A 24,934-nucleotide genomic window follows, 5' to 3' on the forward strand; every position below is an offset into this window, starting at 1 on the left:
GAGGAGAGAGAAGCCTTCTTTAGTTCGATAAAAGACAGATAAATCAGAATGTGTTTGAAAGCGTCTGATTTAATGGTACGTACCTATGTTTCCTCCGACCTCAAACAAATACTGACGTGGCCTCCGACTAGTGTTTCTGGTGCCACGACTAAGAGAGAAAAGAGAATGATTTGAATAAACCCAGACATCTCTATAGTATGCATGATCAATAAACAACAGAGGTACTGTATGGGACAGAAAATAGTAATCCTCGTCCCCCACTGACCCGTTCTCGTAGTCGAAGCGCGCCATAACGTCTTTGGCCTTGGTCTCGTTGTCAAGCTGGATCGCCATGGAGATCTTGGCGTGTAGTGGGGCGTGAACCCTGATGACCCCTTGTCGGAGGTCAGTGAGCTGTGGACCAAGATAAGATAATTCAAGTCCCATTACGTGACAATCTCATTCTGAAAGGTACTAGCGACCTCAATTAAGTTCTGTCAGGAGCAAACATACACCCAATAACTTATGATATGGTTGTCTAGTCAAACTAACATTGAGAATAAATCTTAATTGTTTTTGGGTAAAAGTACTATACAGTCAGTAACCGTTACCTCGCTCCTCTCAGTCTTCTCTCGTTCAGTGGTCTTCCTCCTAATCTGTAGCAGCTTCCTCTTGGTCTTCTCTGAGCTGGGCGGCTTCTTGCTGGCACCAGCCTCATTTAACTTCCTCACGTGGGAGATGAGAAAGCAGGGCACCTGAGGAGAGAACAATAGACCTGTTAATCTCCCTGCCCAGAGGCTTAAGGGTTGGGGCTATACAGGCTATATGCTTTCTAATAAGCCAGGCATCAGTCACAAGATTTGGGTCAAGCTGCTCTTTGCATTTCACACAAAGTGCCCAGATCACCTTCCTTGAGGGGTTTTGAGACTGGCTAAATGAACCTGTCTACTAGCCTGGCATAACAACTGATTTCCAGTAACACAACGATGAGCGCAGTATTCTTTCTGATTTAACCAGGCTACTAGGAGATATAAAAAAAGAAAACTAATAAAAACCTTATTGAATTTCTGGAAGTACTAAAATTTCAGATGCGACACTGGAACAGTTTGGGAAGTTTAGATGCAATTTATTAACCAGTCATTTCAGAATGTACAGCCGTAACGCCTTATACTTTGACGAGCTAAATTGGGGGAGTGTGTGTGTTTGTACGTATCTGTACGTGTGGTGTGATGTGTGTGTGTGTGTGTACGTAGTAGCCAACTCACGGTCCAGAGCAGGTCCTGGTGTGTGATGAGTAGCCGTACGAGGTGGGCTGCCCCTGCTGCGCCCTGTATCTCCTCCTGTTTGGCGTTCTTGCCCCGGTAGGAGAAGAGGTTGGGAGCCACGATCATGGACACGTTCCACAGACCCATCCTGTTCTTCTCCTCATAGGCAACCACCTTCCTCAGGAACTCCAACAGCGCCTGCAGAGAGAGGGGTAAGAGTGGGTGTGTGCGTGTAGTTATTGTGTGTATGTGTGTGTGTGTGTGTGTGCGCGCGTTCAGCCTTTGCACTGGCATGTCACTGGGTATATCTGGCCTGCGGATTCAAAATGTGTTGACAAACTAAACACACTGATATCTTATACAACACACTGTCTATGTACACTCAGGAAGAGATGACATCATTGGGTTATCAAACCGGTTCACTCCACACCTTCAAACACCCAGCTCAGGCAAATAAAAAAATGTTTCCATGTAAAAAAAATAACATCTTGCATCACATCTCCTCTTTCTAAATATCTATTTTAACTCTACTGTATATATCAATATGAATATGTAGATTTGAATAGTGTGTAATCTTTTTATCTCTTGGTATATTTAATATCTTATTTTGTTCGGGTCTATTACTGTTCTGGACTTTGTCATGTATTTGTTAATTTTATGTGGACCCCAGGAAGAGTAGCTGCTGAATGTACAGTATCTAATGGACCCCATGAAGAGTAGCTGCTGCATGTACAGTATTTAATGGACCCCAGGAAGAGTAGCTGCTGAATGTACAGTATCTAATGGACCCCAGGAAGAGTAGCTGCTGAATGTACAGTATCTAATGGACCCCAGGAAGAGTAGCTGCTGAATGTACAGTATCTAATGGACCCCAGGAAGAGTAGCTGCTGAATGTACAGTATCTAATGGACCCCAGGAAGAGTAGCTGCTGAATGTACAGTATCTAATGGACCCCAGGAAGAGTAGCTGCTGCATGTACAGTATCTAATGGACCCCAGGAAGAGTAGCTGCTGAATGTACAGTATCTAATGGACCCCAGGAAGAGTAGCTGCTGAATGTACAGTATCTAATGGACCCCAGGAAGAGTAGCTGCTGAATGTACAGTATCTAATGGACCCCAGGAAGAGTAGCTGCTGAATGTACAGTATCTAATGGACCCCAGGAATGAGTATCTAATGGACCCCAGGAAGAGTAGCTGCTGCATGTACAGTATCTAATGGACCCCAGGAAGAGTAGCTGCTGAATGTACAGTATCTAATGGACCCCAGGAAGAGTAGCTGCTGAATGTACAGTATCTAATGGACCCCAGGAAGAGTAGCTGCTGAATGTACAGTATCTAATGGACCCCAGGAAGAGTAGCTGCTGAATGTACAGACCCCAGGAAGAGTAGCTGCTGAATGTACAGTATCTAATGGACCCCAGGAAGAGTAGCTGCTGAATGTACAGTATCTAATGGACCCCAGGAAGAGTAGCTGCTGAATGTACAGTATCTAATGGACCCCAGCTGCTGAATGTACAGTATCTAATGGACCCCAGGAAGAGTAGCTGCTGAATGTACAGTATCTAATGGACCCCAGGAAGAGTAGCTGCTGAATGTACAGTATCTAATGGACCCCAGGAAGAGTAGCTGCTGAATGTACAGTATCTAATGGACCCCAGGAAGAGTAGCTGCTGAATGTACAGTATGTAGCTGCTGAATGTACAGTATCTAAGGACCCCAGGAAGAGTAGCTGCTGAATGTACAGTATCTAAGGACCCCAGGAAGAGTAGCTGCTGAATGTATAGTATCTAAGGACCCCAGGAAGAGTAGCTGCTGAATGTACAGTATCTAATGGACCCCATGAAGAGTAGCCTCTGAATGTACATGGACCCCAGGAAGAGTAGCTGCTGAATGTACAGTATCTAATGGACCCCAGGAAGAGTAGCTGCTGAATGCTGGACCCCAGGAAGAGTATGCTGAATGTACAGTATCTAATGGACCCCAGGAAGTAGTATGGACTAATGTACAGTATCTAATGGACCCCAGGAAGAGTAGCTCTGAATGTATCTAATGGACCCCAGGAAGAGTAGCTGCTGAATGTACAGTATCAGGAAGAATGTAGCTGACCCCAGGAAGAATGAATACAGTATCTAATGGACCCCAGGAAGAGTAGCTGCTGAATGTACAGTATCTAATGGACCCCAGGAAGAGTAGCTGCTGCTGCTATCTAATGGACCCCAGGAAGAGTAGCTGCTGAATGTACAGTATCTAATGGACCCCAGGAAGAGTACAGTATCTAATGGACCCCAGGAAGAGTAGCTGCAGTATCTAATGGACCCCAGGAAGAGTATCTAATGGACCCCAGGAAGAGTAGCTGCTGCATGTACAGTATCTAATGGACCCCAGGAAGAAGCTGCTGAATGTACAGTATCTAATGGACCCCAGGAAGAAGCTGCTGAATGTACAGTATCTAATGGACCCCAGGAAGAGTAGCTGCTGAATGTACAGTATCTAATGGACCCCAGGAAGAGTAGCTGCTGTATCTAATGACCCCAGGAACAGTATCTAATGGACCCCAGGAAGAGTAGCTGCTGAATGTACAGTATCTAATGGACCCCATGAAGAGTAGCTGCTGAATGTACAGTATCTAATGGACCCCATGAAGAGTAGCTGCTGCATGTACAGTATCTAATGGACCCCATGAAGAGTAGCTGCTGCATGTACAGTATCTAATGGACCCCACAGTATCTAATGGACTCCAGGAAGAGTAGCTGCTGCATGTACAGTATCTAATGCTGCATGTACAGTATCTAATGGACCCCATGAAGAGTAGCTGCTGCATGTACAGTATCTAATGGACCCCATGAAGAGTAGCTGCTGCATGTACAGTATCTAATGGACCCCATGAAGAGTAGCTGCTGCATGTACAGTATCTAATGGACCCCATGAAGAGTAGCTGCTGCATGTACAGTATCTAATGGGGAGCCTAATAAACTAAAGCACCCACCTTACTAAGAGTAGAAACGTCTCATCTAAACTTCAGACAATAACCCCTTCATGGAGCTACATTTAAATATGACTGTTGTTTTTCCGGTTCACGTGCGCCAAGATGACTCATCATATTTAGCCTCGACTGAGGCTCAAGGGTTCAGCAACACTTGATGTTTGTTTACATGTTACGAAACGCTCCTTAGAATGGAATGTCAGTCACTCGTGGTTGTGACGATTGTGATGGCTAATGAGTCATAGGAATGCATCGGAAATGCATAGTTGGACACAGTTGCCCAATTAAAAACAAAACTCAGATATTTTAGCGTTGGGTAGGATAAGTGTGTATGTGTGTGTTTTGGGTTGTGTGGTCATAGTTCAAAGAGTAGTCTCTCTGTCCATGGTCATGAGTCCTAGAATAGCCACAAAGGCAACGAACCCTGCGCAGAGAGACCAAAGGTGAATAAAATGTTGACTTGACCTTTAGGGTCATAGGTCATGCTCACCTTGAGTGTGTCTCTGTTGGGCTCAGGTAGCAGCATGATGAGGAGGTGCAGGGCCTGGATCTGCTGTCTGGGAGAGGAGATATCTGAGAAGATACAGAGCGGAAAACACACTAATCTCTCACATACACAACACTTAACACTGATAAGAAAGGTTAAGAGCATACTTTAGAGAAAACATGTAAATTAAATCATACATATTGTTACATGTACTGTAATGAATGTTAACCATGGTGATATACTGTATGAAGGACGGTAGAATTGGACAGAGTCTCTGCCTACTGGGCAGCTAATGAACCTTCGCTGGGTGTATAAAGGGCTGACCAGTTTGAGGGTGTCTAGTCACATATGTACTGTATCCACTTCATCATAAGAGTGTAGGTAGGCCTGTGTGTGCCTGCGTGCGTGTGCGGACTCACTCTGTGCGGCGGAGAAGGCAGGAGCGTGCTGGAACGTGAGCAGAGGATAAGGCAGTTCTCTGATGAACATCTTCAGCAGACCCGCTGCGTCATTGTGCCTCACCTGCTCCCAGTCAAACCGGTCCTCATAGAGCTTCTGCTCCAGCTCCTGGCGCAGATGCTGCAATAACCAACAACAAATCAAAATGGCTCCTCCTCTGGTAAAACTCAACTCTATAGGTCACCTGGGTTGACCTGCCATGGCACCTAACAAATCAAAATGGAGGGGGGTTGGTCTAATAATGGAAGGCTGGTATTCAGACCAGAGGTTAGGGAGAGGTGGAAAGGGTGGTCTCCCGCAGCCTGGGATTGATGCTGGAGAAGTGGAGATGACAATGGGGCGGCAGCGTAGCCTAGTGGTTAGAGCATTGGACTAGTAACTGAAAGGTTGCTAGAACAAATCCCAGAGCTGACAAGGTAACAATCTGTCGTTCTGCCCCTGAACAAGGCAGTTAACCCACTGTTCCTAGGCCGTCATTGAAAATAAGAATTAGTTCTTAACTGACTTTCCTAAAGGTTCAAATGTTTTTTTTTCTTTTTTTTAAATCAGAGAGTCCAGTGAAGGCTCACTGTCTGGACAGGTTTCATCTGTGGGCCCCTGGGCTGGCTGTGTATCAGGGGCCTCGACTCAATACGGATCTACTAGTAAAAAAATATGTTTTGGTTGAGGAGTGCACCCTTTCAAACAGAGACATTCTACACACACGTAAGCACATCAATATGCACGCATGTACACACAGTGGTGTAAAGTTAAAATACTTTAAAGTACAACTTAAGTAGTTGTGTATCTGTAGTTTACCAATTATATTTTTGACAACCTGTACTTCACTAGATTCCTAAAGGAAAGAATGTAGTTTTTACTCCATACATTTTCCCTGACACTCAAAAGTACTTGTGATATTTTGACAGGAAAATGGTCCAATTCACAGACTTATCAAGAGGTCATCCCTAATGCCTCTGATCTGGAGAACTCTAAACACAAATGCTTTGTTTGTAAATGATGTCTGAGTGTTGGGGTGTGCCCCTGGCTATCCGTCAATATAAATAAAACGAGAACATTGTGTGGTCTGGTTTGCTGAATATAAGGAAGTTGAAATGATTTATACTTTTACTTTTGATACTTAAGTATACATAAAACCAAATACTTTTAGACTTTTACTCAAGTAGTATTTTACTGGGTGACTTTCACTTTTACTTGAGTCATTTGCTATTAAAAAAGTTTGTTTACTTTTACTCAAGTATGACAATTGGGTAATTTTTCAACCACTGTACACACACACACACACCTGCACCAATCTCCCCAACACAGAATGACTGCATGAGAGAGAAGGAATGTGGGAATGATAAGGGGAGAGATCAGTGTAGGGAGGAGGGACACTGCCTTGTGTTTTAGATAGCAGAAATAGGTCAGTCATTAACATGGTTTATGAGCATGATGTCATTTCCTGCCAAAACAACCATTCTTCTAGGCCACTGAAAAAGAATATGTCCTTTATAACGTTAATGTGGATACCGTAAACCTCTACACTGGGCTCATACAAGAAAGAGTCAATTACAAAGTGTTTTGATTTGTTGCCTTAAGTGAAATGTTTTTACAATGTCACAGAGCTATGATTGGTGGTTGACAGCTATAGTGTGACAAACTCCAGTGTGTGTGTGTGTGTGTATGTATCTAGGGTGTCTTACCTTTACTCTGGAGGCAGACCCTGGTACTCTGAGAATCCCCTCGGTCTGTAGTCCTGTCTGCTCCAGCTTGGACAAGAGCTGCAAACACACAAGCATACACGTTTTATGAACCAGAAATTTAACAAGCCAAGAGGGACATTCCTATGTGAACCTGACTCCTCCGTAAACAAAACCAACCTAACGTGACTGCATTTGGTTCATCTTCCGGTTTTCACAGCCAAAGCATTGTTGGTAACATACAGAACAACTTAGAGCCGTCAGACCCTAATGGGAAGTTATTTTTTTGTGACAGGGAAGTTTTCAAACCACAAAAAAAAACAGCATTCAATTCATATTGACAACTAGTGATAAAAGCGTCCACAGATTAAGTCTCTGGCCCTTAATGTGTTTGTTTTCCATTTCCCTACTGAACAAGACTCAGGTCTGGGTTGGCGACTTCAGTCGTTTTGCCTCTACATTCCAGGAGTGGAAAGATGTGCCTAAGTCAGCGCCCTGAGATAACGCTATCAGAACGCTCACACAAGTGGTACACTCCAAAACAAAGGGACAACAGTCCTGTTTCCTGCCTCTTACTGGGGACTGAAGAGATACAATATTCCCCTGAAAGGTGCACTCCGTAACTTCTACCACACAAGTAAACTGTGTGGTAAGAACCACCTGTTTACTAGATCAAACAAAATCATAATCCTGAAGTAACCTCCTTCATCAAGTCATGCAGCAAAAACCAATTTCCAGGTCAGCAGAAATATATAGCAACACTGACATAGCAGTGAAATAACCAGTGGGCTTCAAAAGAAAAAAGTCCTATAATTCCAATTCGGAAGCTGCTGTTATCTACCAAATCTTTTAAACACCACCTTGATACCCCATACTCTAGTCCTATACACACCCTATGAGACGAGACAGTCAATGTGACAAGAGTATTTAAGTCTAATTCTGGTTGGACAGGAATGACTGCTGCGAACAGGATACCATATGGCATCCCGGCAATGCCAAGGTTCGGGTCATCCCCCTAACTGGCTGACTGACTGGCAGCTGCTAAGACTAAAACGGTAAGACATTATTTTCTTCAGCACAGCTTCTTATTTACTGTCCCACCTACACTACCGCTCAAAAGTTTGAGGTCACTTAGAAATGTCGTTTTTGAAAGAATCACATTTCTCTGTCCATTTAAAATAGCATCAAATTGATCAGAAATACTGTGTAGACATTGTTCATGTTGTTGATTACTATTGTAGTTGGAAACGGCTGAATTTTAAACGAATATCTACATAGGCATATAGAGGACCATTATCAGCAACCATCACTCCTGTATTCCAATGGCACGTTGTGTTAGCTAATCCAAGTTTATCTTCTTTTTTTTAAAGGCTAATTGATCATTAGAAACCCCTTTTGCAACTGTTGTCCTGATTAAAGAAGCAATAAAACAGGCCTTCTTTAGACTAGTTGAGTATCTGGAGCATCAGCATTTGGGGGTTTGATTAAAGGCTCAAAATGGCCAGAAACAAAGATTTTCTTCTAAAACTTGTCAGTCTATTCTTGTTCTGAGACATGAAGACTATTCTATGCGAAAAATTGCCAAGAAACTGAAGATCTCATCCACCGCTGTGTACTACCCCCATCACAGAACAGCGCATACTGGCTCTAACCAGAATAGAAAGAGTGGGAGGCCCCGGTGCACAACTGAGCAAGAGGACAAGTACATTAGTGTCTAGTTTGAGAAACACATGCTTCACAAGTCCCTAACTGGCAACTTCATTAAATAGTACCCGCAAAACCCCAGTCTCAACCGTCAGAGGTGACTCCGGGATGCTGGCCTTCTAGGCAGAGTTCCTCTGTCCAGTGTGTGTTATTTTGCCCCCGTCTTAATCTTTTATTTTTATTGGCCAGTCTGAGATATGGCTTTTTCTTTGCAACTCTACCTAGAAGCCAAGCATCCCGGAGTCATCTCTTCAAGGTTGACGTTGAGACAGGGGTTTTGCGGGTACTATTTAATGGAGCTGTGAGGCATCTGTTTCTCAAACTACCAGCCGTTTCTTTAAAAAATCTGCCGTTTCCAGCTACAATAGTCAGTTACAACATTAACAAGGTCTACACTTTATTCCTGATAAATGATGCTATTTTAAATAGACAAAAAAAGTGCTTTTCCTTCAAAAACAAGGACATTTCTAAGTGACCCCAAACTTTTGAACGGTAGCGTTTATTTAAAAAATGAGTTATCAGAGCTAATATATTCTATGATAGAAATAGACAATAACTAACATACATCCATAGCTGATTTGACAACACAAATTAATATATAATTCCGTTTATGATTAATCACTTGACACTCCTCCACCGATCGGTAAGTTTAACAGGAGATCATATGGTACATTTCTGACATTTAGTCTCTCCAGAATGTCTTTGTGATAACACGTGAGAAACCAATGCTTAAGCAGGCTGCCAAGTGCTGATAGAGAGAAACAGGAGGGGAAATAGGATCTTGGAAAAGGGCAGGCAGTGAGTTGGCTTGTGCTGACACACATTAGGATTAACACAAACTCTCTCACTAAAACACACACACAGGAGAAGATGGGTAGTGTGTTGTAGTCAATGGTTCTGAGAAAGGGTTGGTTCTGGGAAAGGGTTAGTTCAGTAGGAATATAGTGATGGATGTGATGAGGGCCAGGATACTATGGGTTATCAGAGGGTGGAAGAAGAGCTGAGGGAAGGAGAGAACGAGAGAGAGTAAGATCGAGAGAGAGTAAGGAAATGAGACTTTGTTTAACTGACCCATAGAAGTGCTAAGTAGGAAGCCCCCATAATAACCCCAAAGTAAAGGAGAGCTGAAGCAAATGAATAGAACTAAAAACAGGTACAGTACCTTTCTGAAAACAAGAGGAACCTTGGACCCAGGAAACTTCTTCTGGTCGTTCTCCAGTAGAGTGGTCAGGGGAACTCCAAATATACCACTTTCTGTGGATCGGGAGGGAAACATTCAAACCAGAGGGACTGTTCATGTAAAATCGTGATGTGCAACACCAGTGTTGTGTTCATTATGGCAAGCATCTGAAAACATCATAGAATGCCTAGTCCCGCCATGTTTACATGCGTTTTCTTCTGTTTGGTGCCCATTGAACATGACCCAGTCAACCAGCCACCCACCTCTGGCCTTGCTACGTGCCGCTCGGTTGCGTTTGAGCTCGATGCCCAGGCCGTCGTAGAAGGTGGTCAGTTCAATCAAAGAGATGTAGCCGATCTTCTTCATGTCCTCACAAGACAGGTCCTGGATGCGGGTGAGGCCCAGTTTAGGCCTGGGCAGCTGAAATGTCTGTACAAGACCGAAGACAACACACATTTTACATATTCAAACCGGTTCCTGGAGGGCGGCCTAGTGGTTAACACAGCTGCCTCCAGTCCACAAAAAAGCGGCAGGAGTTCAAATCCCCGCTCTGCCACTTTCTGTCCTGTACATCCCCTTCCATCTGTCTCTCCCTCTCATTTCCTACTGTCTAAATAACTGCTGTTTTAAGTTCCATTTCCCTTTAAACAAAAAGGTCAGAGGTGAGACTCACTGGCAGGTCATGGTCATCTCTGCGGATGCGTTGGCAGTCCCCCTGGCGGCCCCTGTGGTGGCCCCTGTGGTGGGCAGTGGTGCCCTCGGAGTAGGGCACCTCGAAAGACAGGGAGTCAGAGGTGTCCTGAGGTGGTGGGCAGGGAGGGCACTCTGAAACACGTCTCTCTGTGCTCTGGGAGAAGCTGGGACACGCAGGCCGCACTGGAAAACACACACACACACACCTCAATGATGGCTACATCACCAGTATATTCCCCCTTATGCACAGACATCAGTCCAACCAATCAGATGGGAATGATACAAGTCCAATGTGTTTCTCACATTGAAATGATCATGATGACAGAATTAGGCTCAAATACCATGGAAATAAGAAGCATTCAACCCATTGGAGAGGTTCCTTCACAGTGGCCAACCACAGCCAACCACATCAAACCAAACAATCCACGGTGGTAACATATTGAGAGACGACTCACCTCTAGAAGACGTCCGGTGGACGCATCTGGAAGGCATGTCTCCATTGGGTGACTTGGGGGGAACAGAGGGGACGGGATCAACTGGCTAAAAAGGAGAGGAGACATACGTGATCATCATTTATTCTCATTCAACATGTGGGACACATGAAAAGACGGATGGTCCTTCAGCATTCAACTATGGTGAAAGGATTTAGGAGTCATTTCTGTGAACCGAATGAACACCAGCAGTATCAGACACAGTAACAGATGTCAGAACAGCGATGTGCTAGTTTGATTCCTGTGAATTGACTTCTATATTACAGCGGCGCAGTACATTTGCTGACACGGGGAGAGAGGAAAGTGGATATCAACGGAACAAAGGAGGTTTCAACAGGAGCCAGCTGTTTTGTTCTGTTGTATACATACAAGTCAGTGAAAAGAGCATGGTCAACGGTTACGCACAACGCTGCCAGAATCGACTGGAGCCAAACCACATCGTCAGCAGCACCGCGATAGAGAAATACAGCCTAGAAAACTATAGGTTACATGTACCCAAATATCCATTGCACAGACAGAGAGCTTGAGTCCATAATATATCCAGGTAAATACTTACGGTATGCCTAAACACACAATGGTACATATACGCCATGGTATACTTGTACTGCAATGTTGAGGGAACTAGCACACAAGCATTTCTCTGAACCTTTTATGCCAGCTGTAAACTGTGTATGTGACAAATACAATGTCATGTTAAGCAATTAAAATAACTACATGCTTTTTCTTTTCAACGATGTCCACCATCTTTCACTATTAGATGACAAAAGGGCCATGGTCTAATTTTTCCTCACCCAGACTGAATGGACGTTTTTATGCTTCTAGATTGGTTTACGGCCCAGACTCAATGCCCTGGACACCTTAATCCATTTCCCTAATCATACTAAAACAAACAGTTGTCTGTGGAGCCTGCCAGTAGCCAGCCACTAGGCTATGGGGCCTGCCAGTAGCCTGCCACTAGGCTATGGGGCCTGCCAGTAGCCTGCCACTAGGCTGTGGGGCCTGCCAGTAGCCTGCCACTAGGCTATGGGGCCTGCCAGTAGCCTGCCACTAGGCTATGGGGCCTGCCAGTAGCCTGCCACTAGGCTATGGGGCCTGCCAGTAGCCTGCCACTAGGCTATGGGGCCTGCCAGTAGCCTGCCACTAGGCTATGGGGCAGTAGCCTGCCACTAGGCTATGGGGCCTGCCAGTAGCCTGCCACTAGGCTGTGGGGCCTGCCAGTAGCCTGCCACTAGGCTATGGGGCCTGCCAGTAGCCTGCCACTAGGCTATGGGGCCTGCCAGTAGCCTGCCACTAGTCTATGGAGGCTGTGGGGCCTGCCAGTAGCCTGCCACTAGGCTATGGGGCCTGCCAGTAGGCTATGGAGCCTGCCTAGCCAGCCACTAGGCTGTGGGGCCTGCCAGCCAGCCACTAGGTATGGGGCCTGCCAGTAGCCAGCCACTAGGCTGGGGCCTGGGGCCACTAGGCTGGGGCCCAGTAGCCTGCCACTAGGCTATGGGGCCTGCCAGTAGCCTGCCACTAGTCTATGGGGCCTGCCAGTAAACGATGGGGCCTGCCAGTAGCCTGCACTACGCTATGGGGCCTGCCAGTAGACTGTGAGGCCTTAAGAAGAGTGAAGGCTTTCTCGGTGTCCCGGACTGAGTGGTGTGACTCATAATCCTGTGCTCCCTTCCACATCTGACTCACCCTAGAGGCTCCTGCCATCACCACACAGCAGTGCTGACAGAGGCACTCGTGGCACTCTTTGGTGGAGGGTGTTATTGGTTATCACCCCTCCCCATTCATTCATGCTGTAAATATCTAAATCTCTTTCAACACTTCATAGCCACACAATAGCCTTGGGAGGGCTAGTCTTAGTCATATCAGCTAGCTAGATACTGAGGTGCAGTCTGCATACTTGCCTCAACTTCCCTTGATAGACAACTGCAAAGACACCACTAGGCCGAACACAATCTGTGGGCTTGCGACCTGATATACAACCAACCCTTCTACAGAATTACAATGCTGCTGTGCTATAGGATGCCAATTGATCTCAGCAGTGCATGCATTACACCGCCATCTGAAAACAGTATGGGACTTCCCCGTTGCCCTTCTCATGCAAAACTTTCTTCACATTCCAGCTCCCAGCCAGCCAGTCAGTGGGGCAATTCTATTTCTGAAGAAAGAGGGGACAGCTGCCCACACCAGCTGAGAGCTGCATTATAGGGCTAAGCAAGAGCTCATCGTGTTTCCACCATCCAACACCGCTCCTCTAACAATGGCCCATGCCAAAGCCATGTATTATGCCTATAATGGTTCTGGCCCATACCAATGCTGGGGTGGGGGGTGGGGGTGACATCCTGAGTATCTGAAGCATGTCTACTGGACTCCTCTCCTTACTCTATTCCATCTCTGACACACAGGATTAGGATACGTACTGAGATTACAGAGGCTTGTCTGGCTCTGCCAGAGGATCAGTATGCCAGATGAGATGGTTATATCCAGATGAACTGAGGTCATAGGGGCACTGAGGGTCAGAGGCACCAGTTATAGCCGACAAAGGGCCAGACATGAGACAGATTGTCATGTCAACCCGTTTCATTTTAGGATTTCAATGGGAAATATACCGACTCCAACTCCATAAACGCAATTGCTGAATGCTTAACCCAAAGCACCCTTGCCGTAGACGTATATTTAAATAAATGGATCATAAACAACACAAAGTATTCCCTTTATCTCTTTGAAGCCATCGGTCTCACCGATGTGTCTGGCGTGGAGAAGATGTCTCGGACGTGTCTAGTCGGCTGCTTGCTCCTCTTCCTCACGGTCAGGGTGTAATTATCCACACGCTTCTTCACCATGGCTGCCTGCGAGCGCGTTAGCGTGGAGAGCAGCGCCTCCGCAGGCCCCTCCCCCAACGCCCCCGACACCAGCGTGGAAAGACCTGCATCCTGCAGCCACGCCTCCTCAAACTCCGCCTCTGGAATGCAGAAGAGTCAGAGATAAATCAGTACCCATAGCATTTATCAGAATCTAAATGTGTATCCATCTCAACAGAGCACATCAAGTGTTGGTGTCCATTCCATTTAATATTTCCTTAGTTGAATGGAATTTAACTAGAATTGAGCCCAACTCAACACACCCTAGGTCTATAAATGGCTAAAAGCACCATTTCCTCTTAAGTATGTAGCCTACCGTCCATACTGCCCCTCTCCAGCAAGTCCTCGTGGCCCCGCTGGCCATCTTCCTCGATGTTCTTCACTTCACTCCAATAGTCCTCCATGGAGTCCTGGGAGTCCCGTGACGCCGGCCGCTCCGGTGGGCTGGGAGGGGGAGAGGGCCTGGTCCCCCTAGAACTCATCCTGCCTAGTAGGTCTATCCCCTGGTACTGCACCTTCCTGGGGTGGGGAGGGAGGAGGTCAGTAAGTCAATAGGTTGGTATTTGGAGGTGGGGAGGAGATTGTAGGCCATTTTTGTCATACCAGAATTGGTTTAACTGTGAAAAACATTTCAATTTCAAAATACCTGATTCACACATTGAGCAAAAAATAAAGGCTATGTCAGACATACACTTCTCAAAACCCCTGTACTTTATAAACCATATAGACACCGGATACACCTAGATCAGACACTAGAAACTACACTTCTCAAAACCCTTGTACTTTATAAACCATATACACACCGGATACACCTAGATCAGACACTAGAAACTACAGTACAAGTTATTCAAGGGTTTTTTCTTTATTTTTACTATTTTCTACATTGTGGAATAATAGTGAAGAGATCAACAATATGACATAACATGTAGAATCATGTTACCAAAAAAAAGTGTTAAACCGATCAAGAAAATATCTTATATATTTTAAATTCTTCAAAGTCGCCACTTTTTGCCTTGATATTTTCTACATACAATGTAGAAAATAGTACAAATAAAGAAAAACCCTTGAATGAGTAGGTGTGTCTAAACTGTTGACTGGTAGGACTGACGGGAGGGGAATTTAACTCACCACGGCCCTACTGAAGAAACTGGACTGGAGGAGCTAGGGGGCTAGTCTAAGAATGATTATCTTATCTTTCATTGGGGGGGGGGGCTGAATCACCATTCCTAATAAATAAGAAAACTACTTTAGGCACTCGACCACAGTTTATATCTGTGATAAACATCTTTCTGGAGAGAGTTCTCCCCTATTCCCTCCTAAACACGGCATCGACTCAGAGAGTCAAAACAGCAGATTCTTTAGCTTCATGAAATAACGAAAGAAGCAAATGTTTCTAAACAAACTGTAAATAATAGCGAAGTGAAACCATGTAACTTAACATGAAACTGGGCTGTAATTAACATCTGAACTTTGGAAAAAACGATAAATACATAAAACTTGCAGGGGGGGGTAATAAAAAGACAATAAGACAAGCATGAAACTATTCATTAGGAGAAACGCGAGTAGCGGCTGGAGCTGCTATAAGCCGTGCATGTACATGAATGCGCAGTGGGGTAAAATACTTAGTCCTTTTTTTGGAGTTATCTGTACTGTACTATTTATATTATTGACAACTTTCACTCCACTAAATTCCTGACATCAAAAAGTACTAGTTACATTTAGAATGTTCAGGCAGGACAGCAATCTGGTCGAATTCACACACACCTATAACACTTTGTCATCTGGCAGACTCACTAAACACAAATACTGCATTTGTAAATTACGTCTGAGTGTTGGAATTTTATGTATAACATTTACTATAACTAAATATTTCTACTCAATTTTGACAAATGAGTACTTTTTCAACCACTGTACTTAAGCACATGTTAAAACCAGATACTTTGAGACTTTTACTCAAGTAGTATTTTACTGGGTAACCATTACTTGAGTAATTCTGTATTTAGGTACAGTGTCTTTACTTTTACTCAAGTATGACAATTGGATACTTATTCACAGGGGTGGTACAAGGGTGTTTGTGCTCCACTTCACATGTATGAGCATGTTAGGCAGAGATGGGCAACCTTGATGGGAGTGGGGGGTGGCACATAAAAATCACAACTCATCATGAGGGACCGCAGTGGCCCGCGGGTCTGTGTATCCATACCCACACATGCAGTCAGTGCCGGCCCTAGCCTATTGGGGGCATTAAGTAAAATTGTTGCGGGGGTCCCAACTTGCGAGTAAAACATTTGAGGCCCTCCTCTCAACAGTGGAGATATTTATTTTCACATTTCTTGTAATATACACATTTTGCCATGGGGCAGAGAAAATATTTTGCAGTTGAACAGATTTCCTGCAATTCTAATCATGATTTGCAGTTAATATGATATTTGAATGAGAGTGACTAACAAAATCAATGGGGGTCCCCCCATCGGTAATTTGACAACAAATTTAGATAGCTGGCTAGACTAATTTACCAGTCAGTGACTGATACAAGAGGGAAAACTGCTACCCTGAGGAAGGGTACCAAAAAATGTCTGCAGCATTGAAGGTCTCCAAGAACCCAGTGGCCTCCATCATTCTTAAAATGGAAGAAGTTTGGAACCACCATGACTCTTCCTAGAGCTGGCCGCCTGGCCAAACTGAGCAATCGGGGGAGAAGGGCCTTGGTCAGGGAGGTGCCCAAGAACCCAATGGTCACTGACAGAGCTCCAGAGTTCCTCTGTGGAAATGGGAGAACTTTCCAGAAGGATAACCATCTCTGCAGCACTCCACCAATCAGGCCTTTATGGTAGAGTGGCCAGACAGAAGCCGCTCCTCAGTAAAAGGCACATGACAGCCCGCTTGGAGTTTGCCAAAAGGCACCTAAAGGGCTCTCAGACCAAGAGAAAACAAGATTCCCTGGTCTGATGAAACCAAGATTGAACTCTTTGGCCTGAATGACAGGAGTCACATCTGGGGGAGACCTGGCGCCAGACCTACGGTGAAGCATGGTGGTGGCAGCATCATGCTGTGAGGATGTTTTGAGGGAAAAATGAACGGAGAAAAGTACAGAGAGATCCTTGATGAAGTCCTGAGCGCTCTGGAACAGGTTATCAGACTGGGGAGAAGGTTCACCTTCCAACAGGACAACGACCCTAACCACACAGCCAAGACAATGCAGGAGTGCATTTAGGAAAAGTCTATGAATGTCCTTGAGTAGCCCAGGCAGAGCCTGGACTTTGAACACAATCGAACATCTCTAGAGAGACCTAAAATAGCTGTGCAGGGACGCTTCCCATCCAGCCTGAAAGGATCTGTAGAGAAGAATGGGAGAAACTCCCCAAGTACAGGTGTGCCAAGCTTGTAGCTTCATACCCAAGAAAACTCGAGGCTGTAATCGCTGCCAACGGTGCTTCAACAAAGTACTGAGTAAAGGGTCTGAATACTGTCCATTTTTTTTTTATGTATACAATAATATCTTAATACCTGTTTTTGCTTTGTCATTGTGTATGTACATTATTGTGTGTACATTGATGAGAAACAAAAATAATAATTTAATACATTTTAGAATACGTAACAAAATGTGACAAATGTGGTCTGAATACATTCAGAATGCACTGTCCATCATCATGCGGAGTCCATCCCCCCTCCTAAAGCCATCTCTTCCCACAGGTCTGTCTGCTTCCAGCCACAGCCAGGTTCCCAGTACAACTCCTAATTACAGAGAGGCCTCGTGACATCACAGGCCTTTTCATTTCAGACAGGCAGAGTTATGATTGGTCAGGAGAGCAGCACCTTGTTGTGGCTTGTTGGCCCCTTAAACCTGTATGGCTGGGCCCGTGTCTGATGCGGTCCGATGGAGTCTGATGGACCAGGTCAATGCTGGGATACGGGGTTCCTGGTCCAAAGAATGATAGGTTGGGAAAGGAACGTGGCAGAGTACCGAGGGCAGTGTCATACACACCCTTCTCTCCCCCTCTACAGCTGGAGGAGGGACATGAATAGGAGTCAAGGGGAAGGTTAAAGGGGTCTTCCTAGACCTGTAAGGGATTTCCTACTACCTACTCAGCATGGAAACCATCCCAATTTCATTCAATTCTGTTCAAATTAAATTTGCTGCACAATGGACAATTTGTTTGCAAGCCCACGTGGGGCCAAAAGCACATCAGTATTCAGGGAAAAGGTATACCTGCTTGTTTGTACTCAAATATTGATAAGTGTGTGTGTGTGTGTGCCAGGAAGCTGGCCCTGGCCACACTTAGGGGGGATGTTATTGATTAGAATGATGCATGCTGGGCGTGTGAATGGCGGAACTTTGTTTTAATGGGTTTTTGTTCCCCTGGGTACCCCTCCACCCTCACACCCCTCATGTTATCACATGAGATTTCACAGAATAACATACAGGCCTACAGTATGCCGTTCATTACAGGAAGAGTAGCTAGTATGATGGGCTGTAGAGGCAAAGAATACGCTAAGAACACTGAGGTTATGACTATCCCCATTGGTATAGGTTTATAAACGCAGGCCTCCTCATGCACATATCATGACAATTCAAATGAACACAACCATTTTCTAGGAATCCATGTGTGCAGAATAAAACAACAATTCCATGTGTAAGGCTGGTTTGTTGACACAAAGAAATATGCTGTGCTTGTTGAAGAGCAGGTTTGGATGTGTGTGTGTGGGTGACAGCTGTTCAGCACAGAAGCATTTAGTTTGGAGGATGTATAGCATTCATTCCGGTACTAATACAACTTGAAAACAACTCTTCACCGTCTCTGAACAACAGCGACGTCACCTGCTATGATGCTGGCAACTGAGAGGGCATAAGTCAGGACCAGTATACACAAAACACCTTAGAAATCTTGTGATCTTTAAAAAAAAAAATTTATCCTAGATAAGTACTTCTACTCTGAGACACTTTGTGAATACTGGCCCTGGTTGTTTTTCCTAGAACAGAGTCAATAGTAGACACACTAAGACACCTCAGTTGATTCACAGTGGTTAATCTCCAGTCTCTAAAATATCAAGAAACATCTGGTTCAAACCAAAAAATGAAAGAAGCCTTATTAGGTGAAATACAGAACAGTTAAGGTATGTATGACACAGACACACTTAGTTCTACCCAGTCATTTCCCCTCAGGTCATGTTAAGGAGGTTTATTAAAATAAATTCAAGTTGAAGAGTAAAGAGTTTTAGATGGAAAGATTCCTAACTCAGGTGCTGGTAGTGTAGGGACAGGGTGACACCATTCCAGTGACCCATTACGTACGGTAGGCTATACTACAGTCACTACGGCTTCCTGTGATTCACTAGTCCGGATACAGTGCCCATACGCCAGCGGATACACACAGTACCCATACACACAGTACCCATACATACAGTACCCATACACCAGCGGACACAGTACCCATACGCCAGCGGACACACAGTACCCATACATACAGTACCCATACGCCAGCGGACACACAGTACCCATACATACAGTACCCATACGCCAGCGGACACAGTACCCATACGCCAGCGGACACACAGTACCCATACATACAGTACCCATACATACAGTACCCATACACCAGCGGATACACACAGTACCCATACATACAGTACCCATACGCCAGCAGATACACGCAGTACCCATACGCCAGCAGATACACACAGTACCCATACAGACAGTACCCATACGCCAGCGGATACAGACAGTACCCATACGCCAGCGGATACAGACAGTACCCATACGCCAGCGGATACAGGCAGAACCCATACGCCAGCGGATACAGGCAGTACCCATACGCCAGCGGATACAGGCAGTACCCATACGCCAGCGGATACAGGCAGTACCCATACGCCAGCAGATACAGACAGTACCCATACATACAGAACCCATACGCCAGCAGATACAGACAGTACCCATACGCCAGCGGATACAGACAATACCCATACGCCAGCAGACAGACAGTACCCATACGCCAGCGGATACAGACAGTACCCATACGCCAGCGGATACAGACAGAACCCATACGCCAGCGGATACAGGCAGTACCCATACGCCAGCGGATACAGGCAGTACCCATACGCCAGCGGATACAGGCAGTACCCATACGCCAGCAGATACAGACAGTACCCATACATACAGAACCCATACGCCAGCAGATACAGACAGTACCCATACGCCAGCGGATACAGACAATACCCATACGCCAGCAGACAGACAGTACCCATACGCCAGCAGATACAGACAGTACCCATACGCCAGCAGATACAGACAGTACCCATACATACAGTACCCATACGCCAGCGGATACAGACAGTACCCATACATACAGAACCCATACGCCAGCAGATACAGACAGTACCCATACGCCAGCAGATACATACAGTACCCATACATACAGTGCCCAGACGCCAGCGGACACACAGTACCCATACATACAATACCCATACGCCAGCGGATACAGACAGTACCCATACGCCAGCAGATACAGACAGTACCCATACGCCAGCGGATACAGACAGTGCCCATACGCCAGCGGATACATACAGTACCCATACATACAGAACCCATACGCAAGCAGATACAGACAGTGCCCATACGCCAGCGGATACAGACAGTGCCCATACGCCAGCGGATACAGACAGTGCCCATACGCCAGCGGATACAGACAGTGCCCATACGCCAGCGGATACAGACAGTGCCCATACGCCAGCGGATACAGACAGTGCCCATACGCAAGCAGATACAGACAGTGCCCATACGCCAGCGGATACATACAGTACCCATACGCCAGCGGATACAGACAGTACCCATACGCCAGCGGATACAGACAGTACCCATACGCCAGCGGATACAGACAGTACCCATACGCCAGCAGATACAGACAGTACCCATACACCAGCGGATACACACAGTACCCATACATACAGTACCCATACGCCAGCAGATACAGACAGTACCCATACGCCAGCAGATACAGACAGTACCCATACGCCAGCGGATACAGGCAGTACCCATACGCCAGCGGATACAGGCAGTACCCATACGCCAGCAGATACAGGCAGTACCCATACGCCAGCAGATACAGGCAGTACCCATACGCCAGCGGATACAGGCAGTACCCATACGCCAGCGGATACAGGCAGTACCCATACGCCAGCGGATACAGGCAGTACCCATACGCCAGCGGATACAGACAGTACCCATACATACTGTACCCATACACCAGCGGATACACACAGTACCCATACACCAGCGGAAACACACAGTACCCATACATACAGTACCCATACGCCAGCGGATACAGACAGTACCCATACATACAGTACCCATACACCAGCGGATACAGACAGTACCCATACGCCAGCGGATACATACAGTACCCATACGCCAGCGGATACAGACAGTACCCATACGCCAGCGGATACAGACAGTGCCCATACGCCAGCGGATACATACAGTACCCATACATACAGAACCCATACGCAAGCAGATACAGACAGTACCCATACGCCAGCAGATAAAGACAGTGCCCATACATACAGTACCCATACGCCAGCGGATACAGACAGTACCCATACGCCAGCGGATACAGACAGTGCCCATACGCCAGCGGATACAGACAGTGCCCATACGCCAGCGGATACAGACAGTGCCCATACGCCAGCGGATACATACAGTACCCATACATACAGAACCCATACGCAAGCAGATACAGACAGTGCCCATACGCCAGCGGATACAGACAGTGCCCATACGCCAGCGGATACAGACAGTGCCCATACGCCAGCGGATACAGACAGTGCCCATACACCAGCGGATACATACAGTACCCATACATACAGAACCCATACGCAAGCAGATACATACAGTGCCCATACGCCAGCGGATACATACAGTGCCCATACGCCAGCGGATACATACAGTGCCCATACGCCAGCGGATACATACAGTACCCATACAGACAGTACCCATACGCCAGCAGATACAGACAGTACCCATACGCCAGCAGATACAGACAGTACCCATACGCCAGCAGATACAGACAGTACCCATACGCCAGCAGATACAGACAGTACCCATACGCCAGCAGATACAGACAGTACCCATACGCCAGCGGATACACACAGTACCCATACATACAGTACCCATACGCCAGCAGATACAGACAGTACCCATACGCCAGCGGATACAGACAGTAGTCATACCACAGCGGGTAAATGCAGTAGTCATACCACAGCGGGTAAATGCAGTAGTCAACACTCAACGTTTATTTAACTCTTTGCAAACTGGAAAACATTTATCCGGAGGCTGCATTCATTGTAGCTGGGGATTTTAACAAAGACCAATCTGAAAACAAGACTCCCTAAATTTTATCAGCATATCGATTGCGCAACCAGGGGTGGTAAAACCTTGGATCATTGTTACTCTAACTTTCGCGACGCATATAAGGCCCTGCCCCGCCCCCCTTTCGGAAAAGCTGACCACGACTCCATTTTGCTGATCCCTGCCTACAGACAGAAATTAAAACAAGAGGCTCCCACGCTGAGGTCTGTCCAACGCTGGTCAGACCAAGCTGACTCTACACTCCAAGACTGCTTCCATCACGTGGACTGGGACATGTTTCGTATTGCGTCAGATGGGAATATTGACGAATACGCTGATTCGGTGTGCGAGTTCATTAGAACGTGCGTCGAAGATGTCGTTCCCATAGTAACGATAAAACATTCCCTAACCAGAAACCGTGGATTGATGGCAGCATTCGCGTGAAACTGAAAGCGCGAACCACTGCTTTTAATCAGGGCAAGGTGTCTGGCAACATGACTGAATACAAACAGTGCAGCTATTCCCTCCGTAAGGCTATCAAACAAGCTAAGCGTCAGTACAGAGACAAAGTGGAATCTCAATTCAATGGCTCAGACACAAGAGGCATGTGGCAGGGTCTACAGTCAATCACGGACTACAAGATGAAATCCAGCCCAGTCACGGACCAGGATGTCTTGCTCCCAGGCAGACTAAATAACTTTTTTGCCCGCTTTGAGGACAATACAGTGCCACTGACACGGCCTGCAACGGAAACATGCAGTCTCTCCTCCACTGCAGCCGAGGTGAGTAAGACATTTAAACGTGTTAACCCTCGCAAGGCTGCAGGCCCAGACGGCATCCCCAGCCGCGCCCTCAGAGCATGCGCAGACCAGCTGGCCGGTTTGTTTACGGACATATTCAATCAATCCCTATACCAGTCTGCTGTTCCCACATGCTTCAAGAGGGCCACCATTGTTCCTGTTCCCAAGAAAGCTAAGGTAACTGAGCTAAACGACTACCGCCCCGTAGCACTCACTTCCGTCATCATGAAGTGCTTTGAGAGACTAGTCAAGGACCATATCACCTCCACCCTACCTGACACCCTAGACCCACTCCAATTTGCTTACCGCCCAAATAGGTCCACAGACGATGCAATCTCAACCACACTGCACACTGCCCTAACCCACCTGGACAAGAGGAATACCTATGTGAGAATGCTGTTCATCGACTACAGCTCGGCATTCAACACCATAGTACCCTCCAAGCTCGTCATCAAGCTCGAGACCCTGGGTCTCGACCCCGCCCTGTGCAACTGGGTACTGGACTTCCTGACTGGCCGCCCCCAGGTGGTGAGGGTAAGCAACAACATCTCCTCCCCGCTGATCCTCAACACGGGGGCCCCACAAGGGTGCGTTCTGAGCCCTCTCCTGTACTCCCTGTTCACCCACGACTGCGTGGCCACGCACGCCTCCAACTCAATCATCAAGTTTGCGGACGACACAACAGTGGTAGGCTTGATTACCAACAACGACGAGACGGCCTACAGGGAGGAGGTGAGGGCCCTCGGAGTGTGGTGTCAGGAAAATAACCTCACACTCAACGTCAACAAAACTAAGGAGATGATTGTGGACTTCAGGAAACAGCAGAGGGAACACCCCTATCCACATCGATGGAACAGTAGTGGAGAGGGTAGCTAGTTTTAAGTTCCTCGGCATACACATCACAGACAAACTGAATTGGTCCACTCACACTGACAGCGTCGTGAAGAAGGCGCAGCAGCGCCTATTCAACCTCAGGAGGCTGAAGAAATTCGGCTTGTCACCAAAAGCACTCACAAACTTCTACAGATGCACAATCGAGAGCATTCTGGCGGGCTGTATCACCGCCTGGTACGGCAACTGCTCCGCCTCAACCGTAAGGCTCTCCAGAGGGTAGTGAGGACTGCACAACGCATCACCGGGGCAAACTACCTGCCCTCCAGGACACCTACACCACCCGTTGTTACAGGAAGGCCATAAAGATCATCAAGGACATCAACCACCCAAACCACTGCCTGTTCACCCCGCTATCATCCAGAAGGCGAGGTCAGTACAGGTGCATCAAAGCTGGGACCGAGAGACTGAAAAACAGCTTCTATCTCAAGGCCATCAGACTGTTAAACAGCCACCACTAACATTGAGTGGCTGCTGCCAACACACTGTCATTGACACTGACCCAACTCCAGCCATTTTAATAATGGGAATTGATGGGAAAATGTAAATATATCACTAGCCACTTTAAACAATGCTACCTTATATAATGTTACTTACCCTACATTATTCATCTCATATGCATATGTATATACTGTACTCTACATCATCGACTGCATCCTTATGTAACACATGTATCACTAGCCACTTTAACTATGCCACTTTGTTTACTTTGTCTACACACTCATCTCATATGTATATACTGTACTCGATACCATCTACTGTATGCTGCTCTGTACCATCACTCATTCATATATCCTTATGTACATGTTCCTTATCCCCTTACACTGTGTATAAGACAGTAGTTTTGGAATTGTTAGTTAGATTACTTGTTGGTTATCACTGCATTGTCGGAACTAGAAGCACAAGCATTTCGCTACACTCGCATTAACATCTGCTAACCATGTGTATGTGACAAATAAGATTTGATTTGATTTGATAGTCATACCACAGCAGATGCATGCAGTGGTCATACCACAGCAGATGCATGCAGTAGTCATACCACAGCAGATGCATGCAGTAGTCATACCACAGCAGATACATGCAGTAGTCATACCACAGCAGATACATGCAGTAGTCATACCAC

At 46.2% G+C, this 24,934-nt stretch overlaps 1 protein-coding gene across 3 annotated transcripts in view; it reads right to left on the bottom strand.

The window, feature by feature from the left end:
• LOC123991378 (rho GTPase-activating protein 18-like) overlaps positions 1-24,934 on the bottom strand; it is a 45,125-nt gene that overhangs the window by 2,623 nt on the left and 17,568 nt on the right. For all 3 annotated transcript variants that reach the window (XR_006830788.1, XM_046292912.1, XM_046292913.1), the window contains exons 2-14: positions 14,096-14,298; positions 13,660-13,880; positions 10,889-10,973; positions 10,414-10,616; positions 10,004-10,169; positions 9,723-9,814; positions 6,860-6,937; positions 5,135-5,294; positions 4,719-4,801; positions 1,245-1,442; positions 591-734; positions 266-393; positions 84-148 (exon numbers count right to left, since the gene is read on the bottom strand). Coding sequence is in view for 2 of the 3 variants with exons in the window: in XM_046292912.1 (XP_046148868.1) it covers positions 84-148; positions 266-393; positions 591-734; positions 1,245-1,442; positions 4,719-4,801; positions 5,135-5,294; positions 6,860-6,937; positions 9,723-9,814; positions 10,004-10,169; positions 10,414-10,616; positions 10,889-10,973; positions 13,660-13,880; positions 14,096-14,298 (1,826 nt within the window). In the remaining variant the exon portion in view is untranslated. The remainder of the gene's footprint in view (positions 1-83; positions 149-265; positions 394-590; positions 735-1,244; positions 1,443-4,718; positions 4,802-5,134; positions 5,295-6,859; positions 6,938-9,722; positions 9,815-10,003; positions 10,170-10,413; positions 10,617-10,888; positions 10,974-13,659; positions 13,881-14,095; positions 14,299-24,934) is intronic.

The sequence above is a fragment of the Oncorhynchus gorbuscha genome, linkage group LG12 (genome assembly GCF_021184085.1).
Source record: "Oncorhynchus gorbuscha isolate QuinsamMale2020 ecotype Even-year linkage group LG12, OgorEven_v1.0, whole genome shotgun sequence".
Classification (NCBI taxonomy): Eukaryota; Metazoa; Chordata; class Actinopteri; order Salmoniformes; family Salmonidae; genus Oncorhynchus; species Oncorhynchus gorbuscha.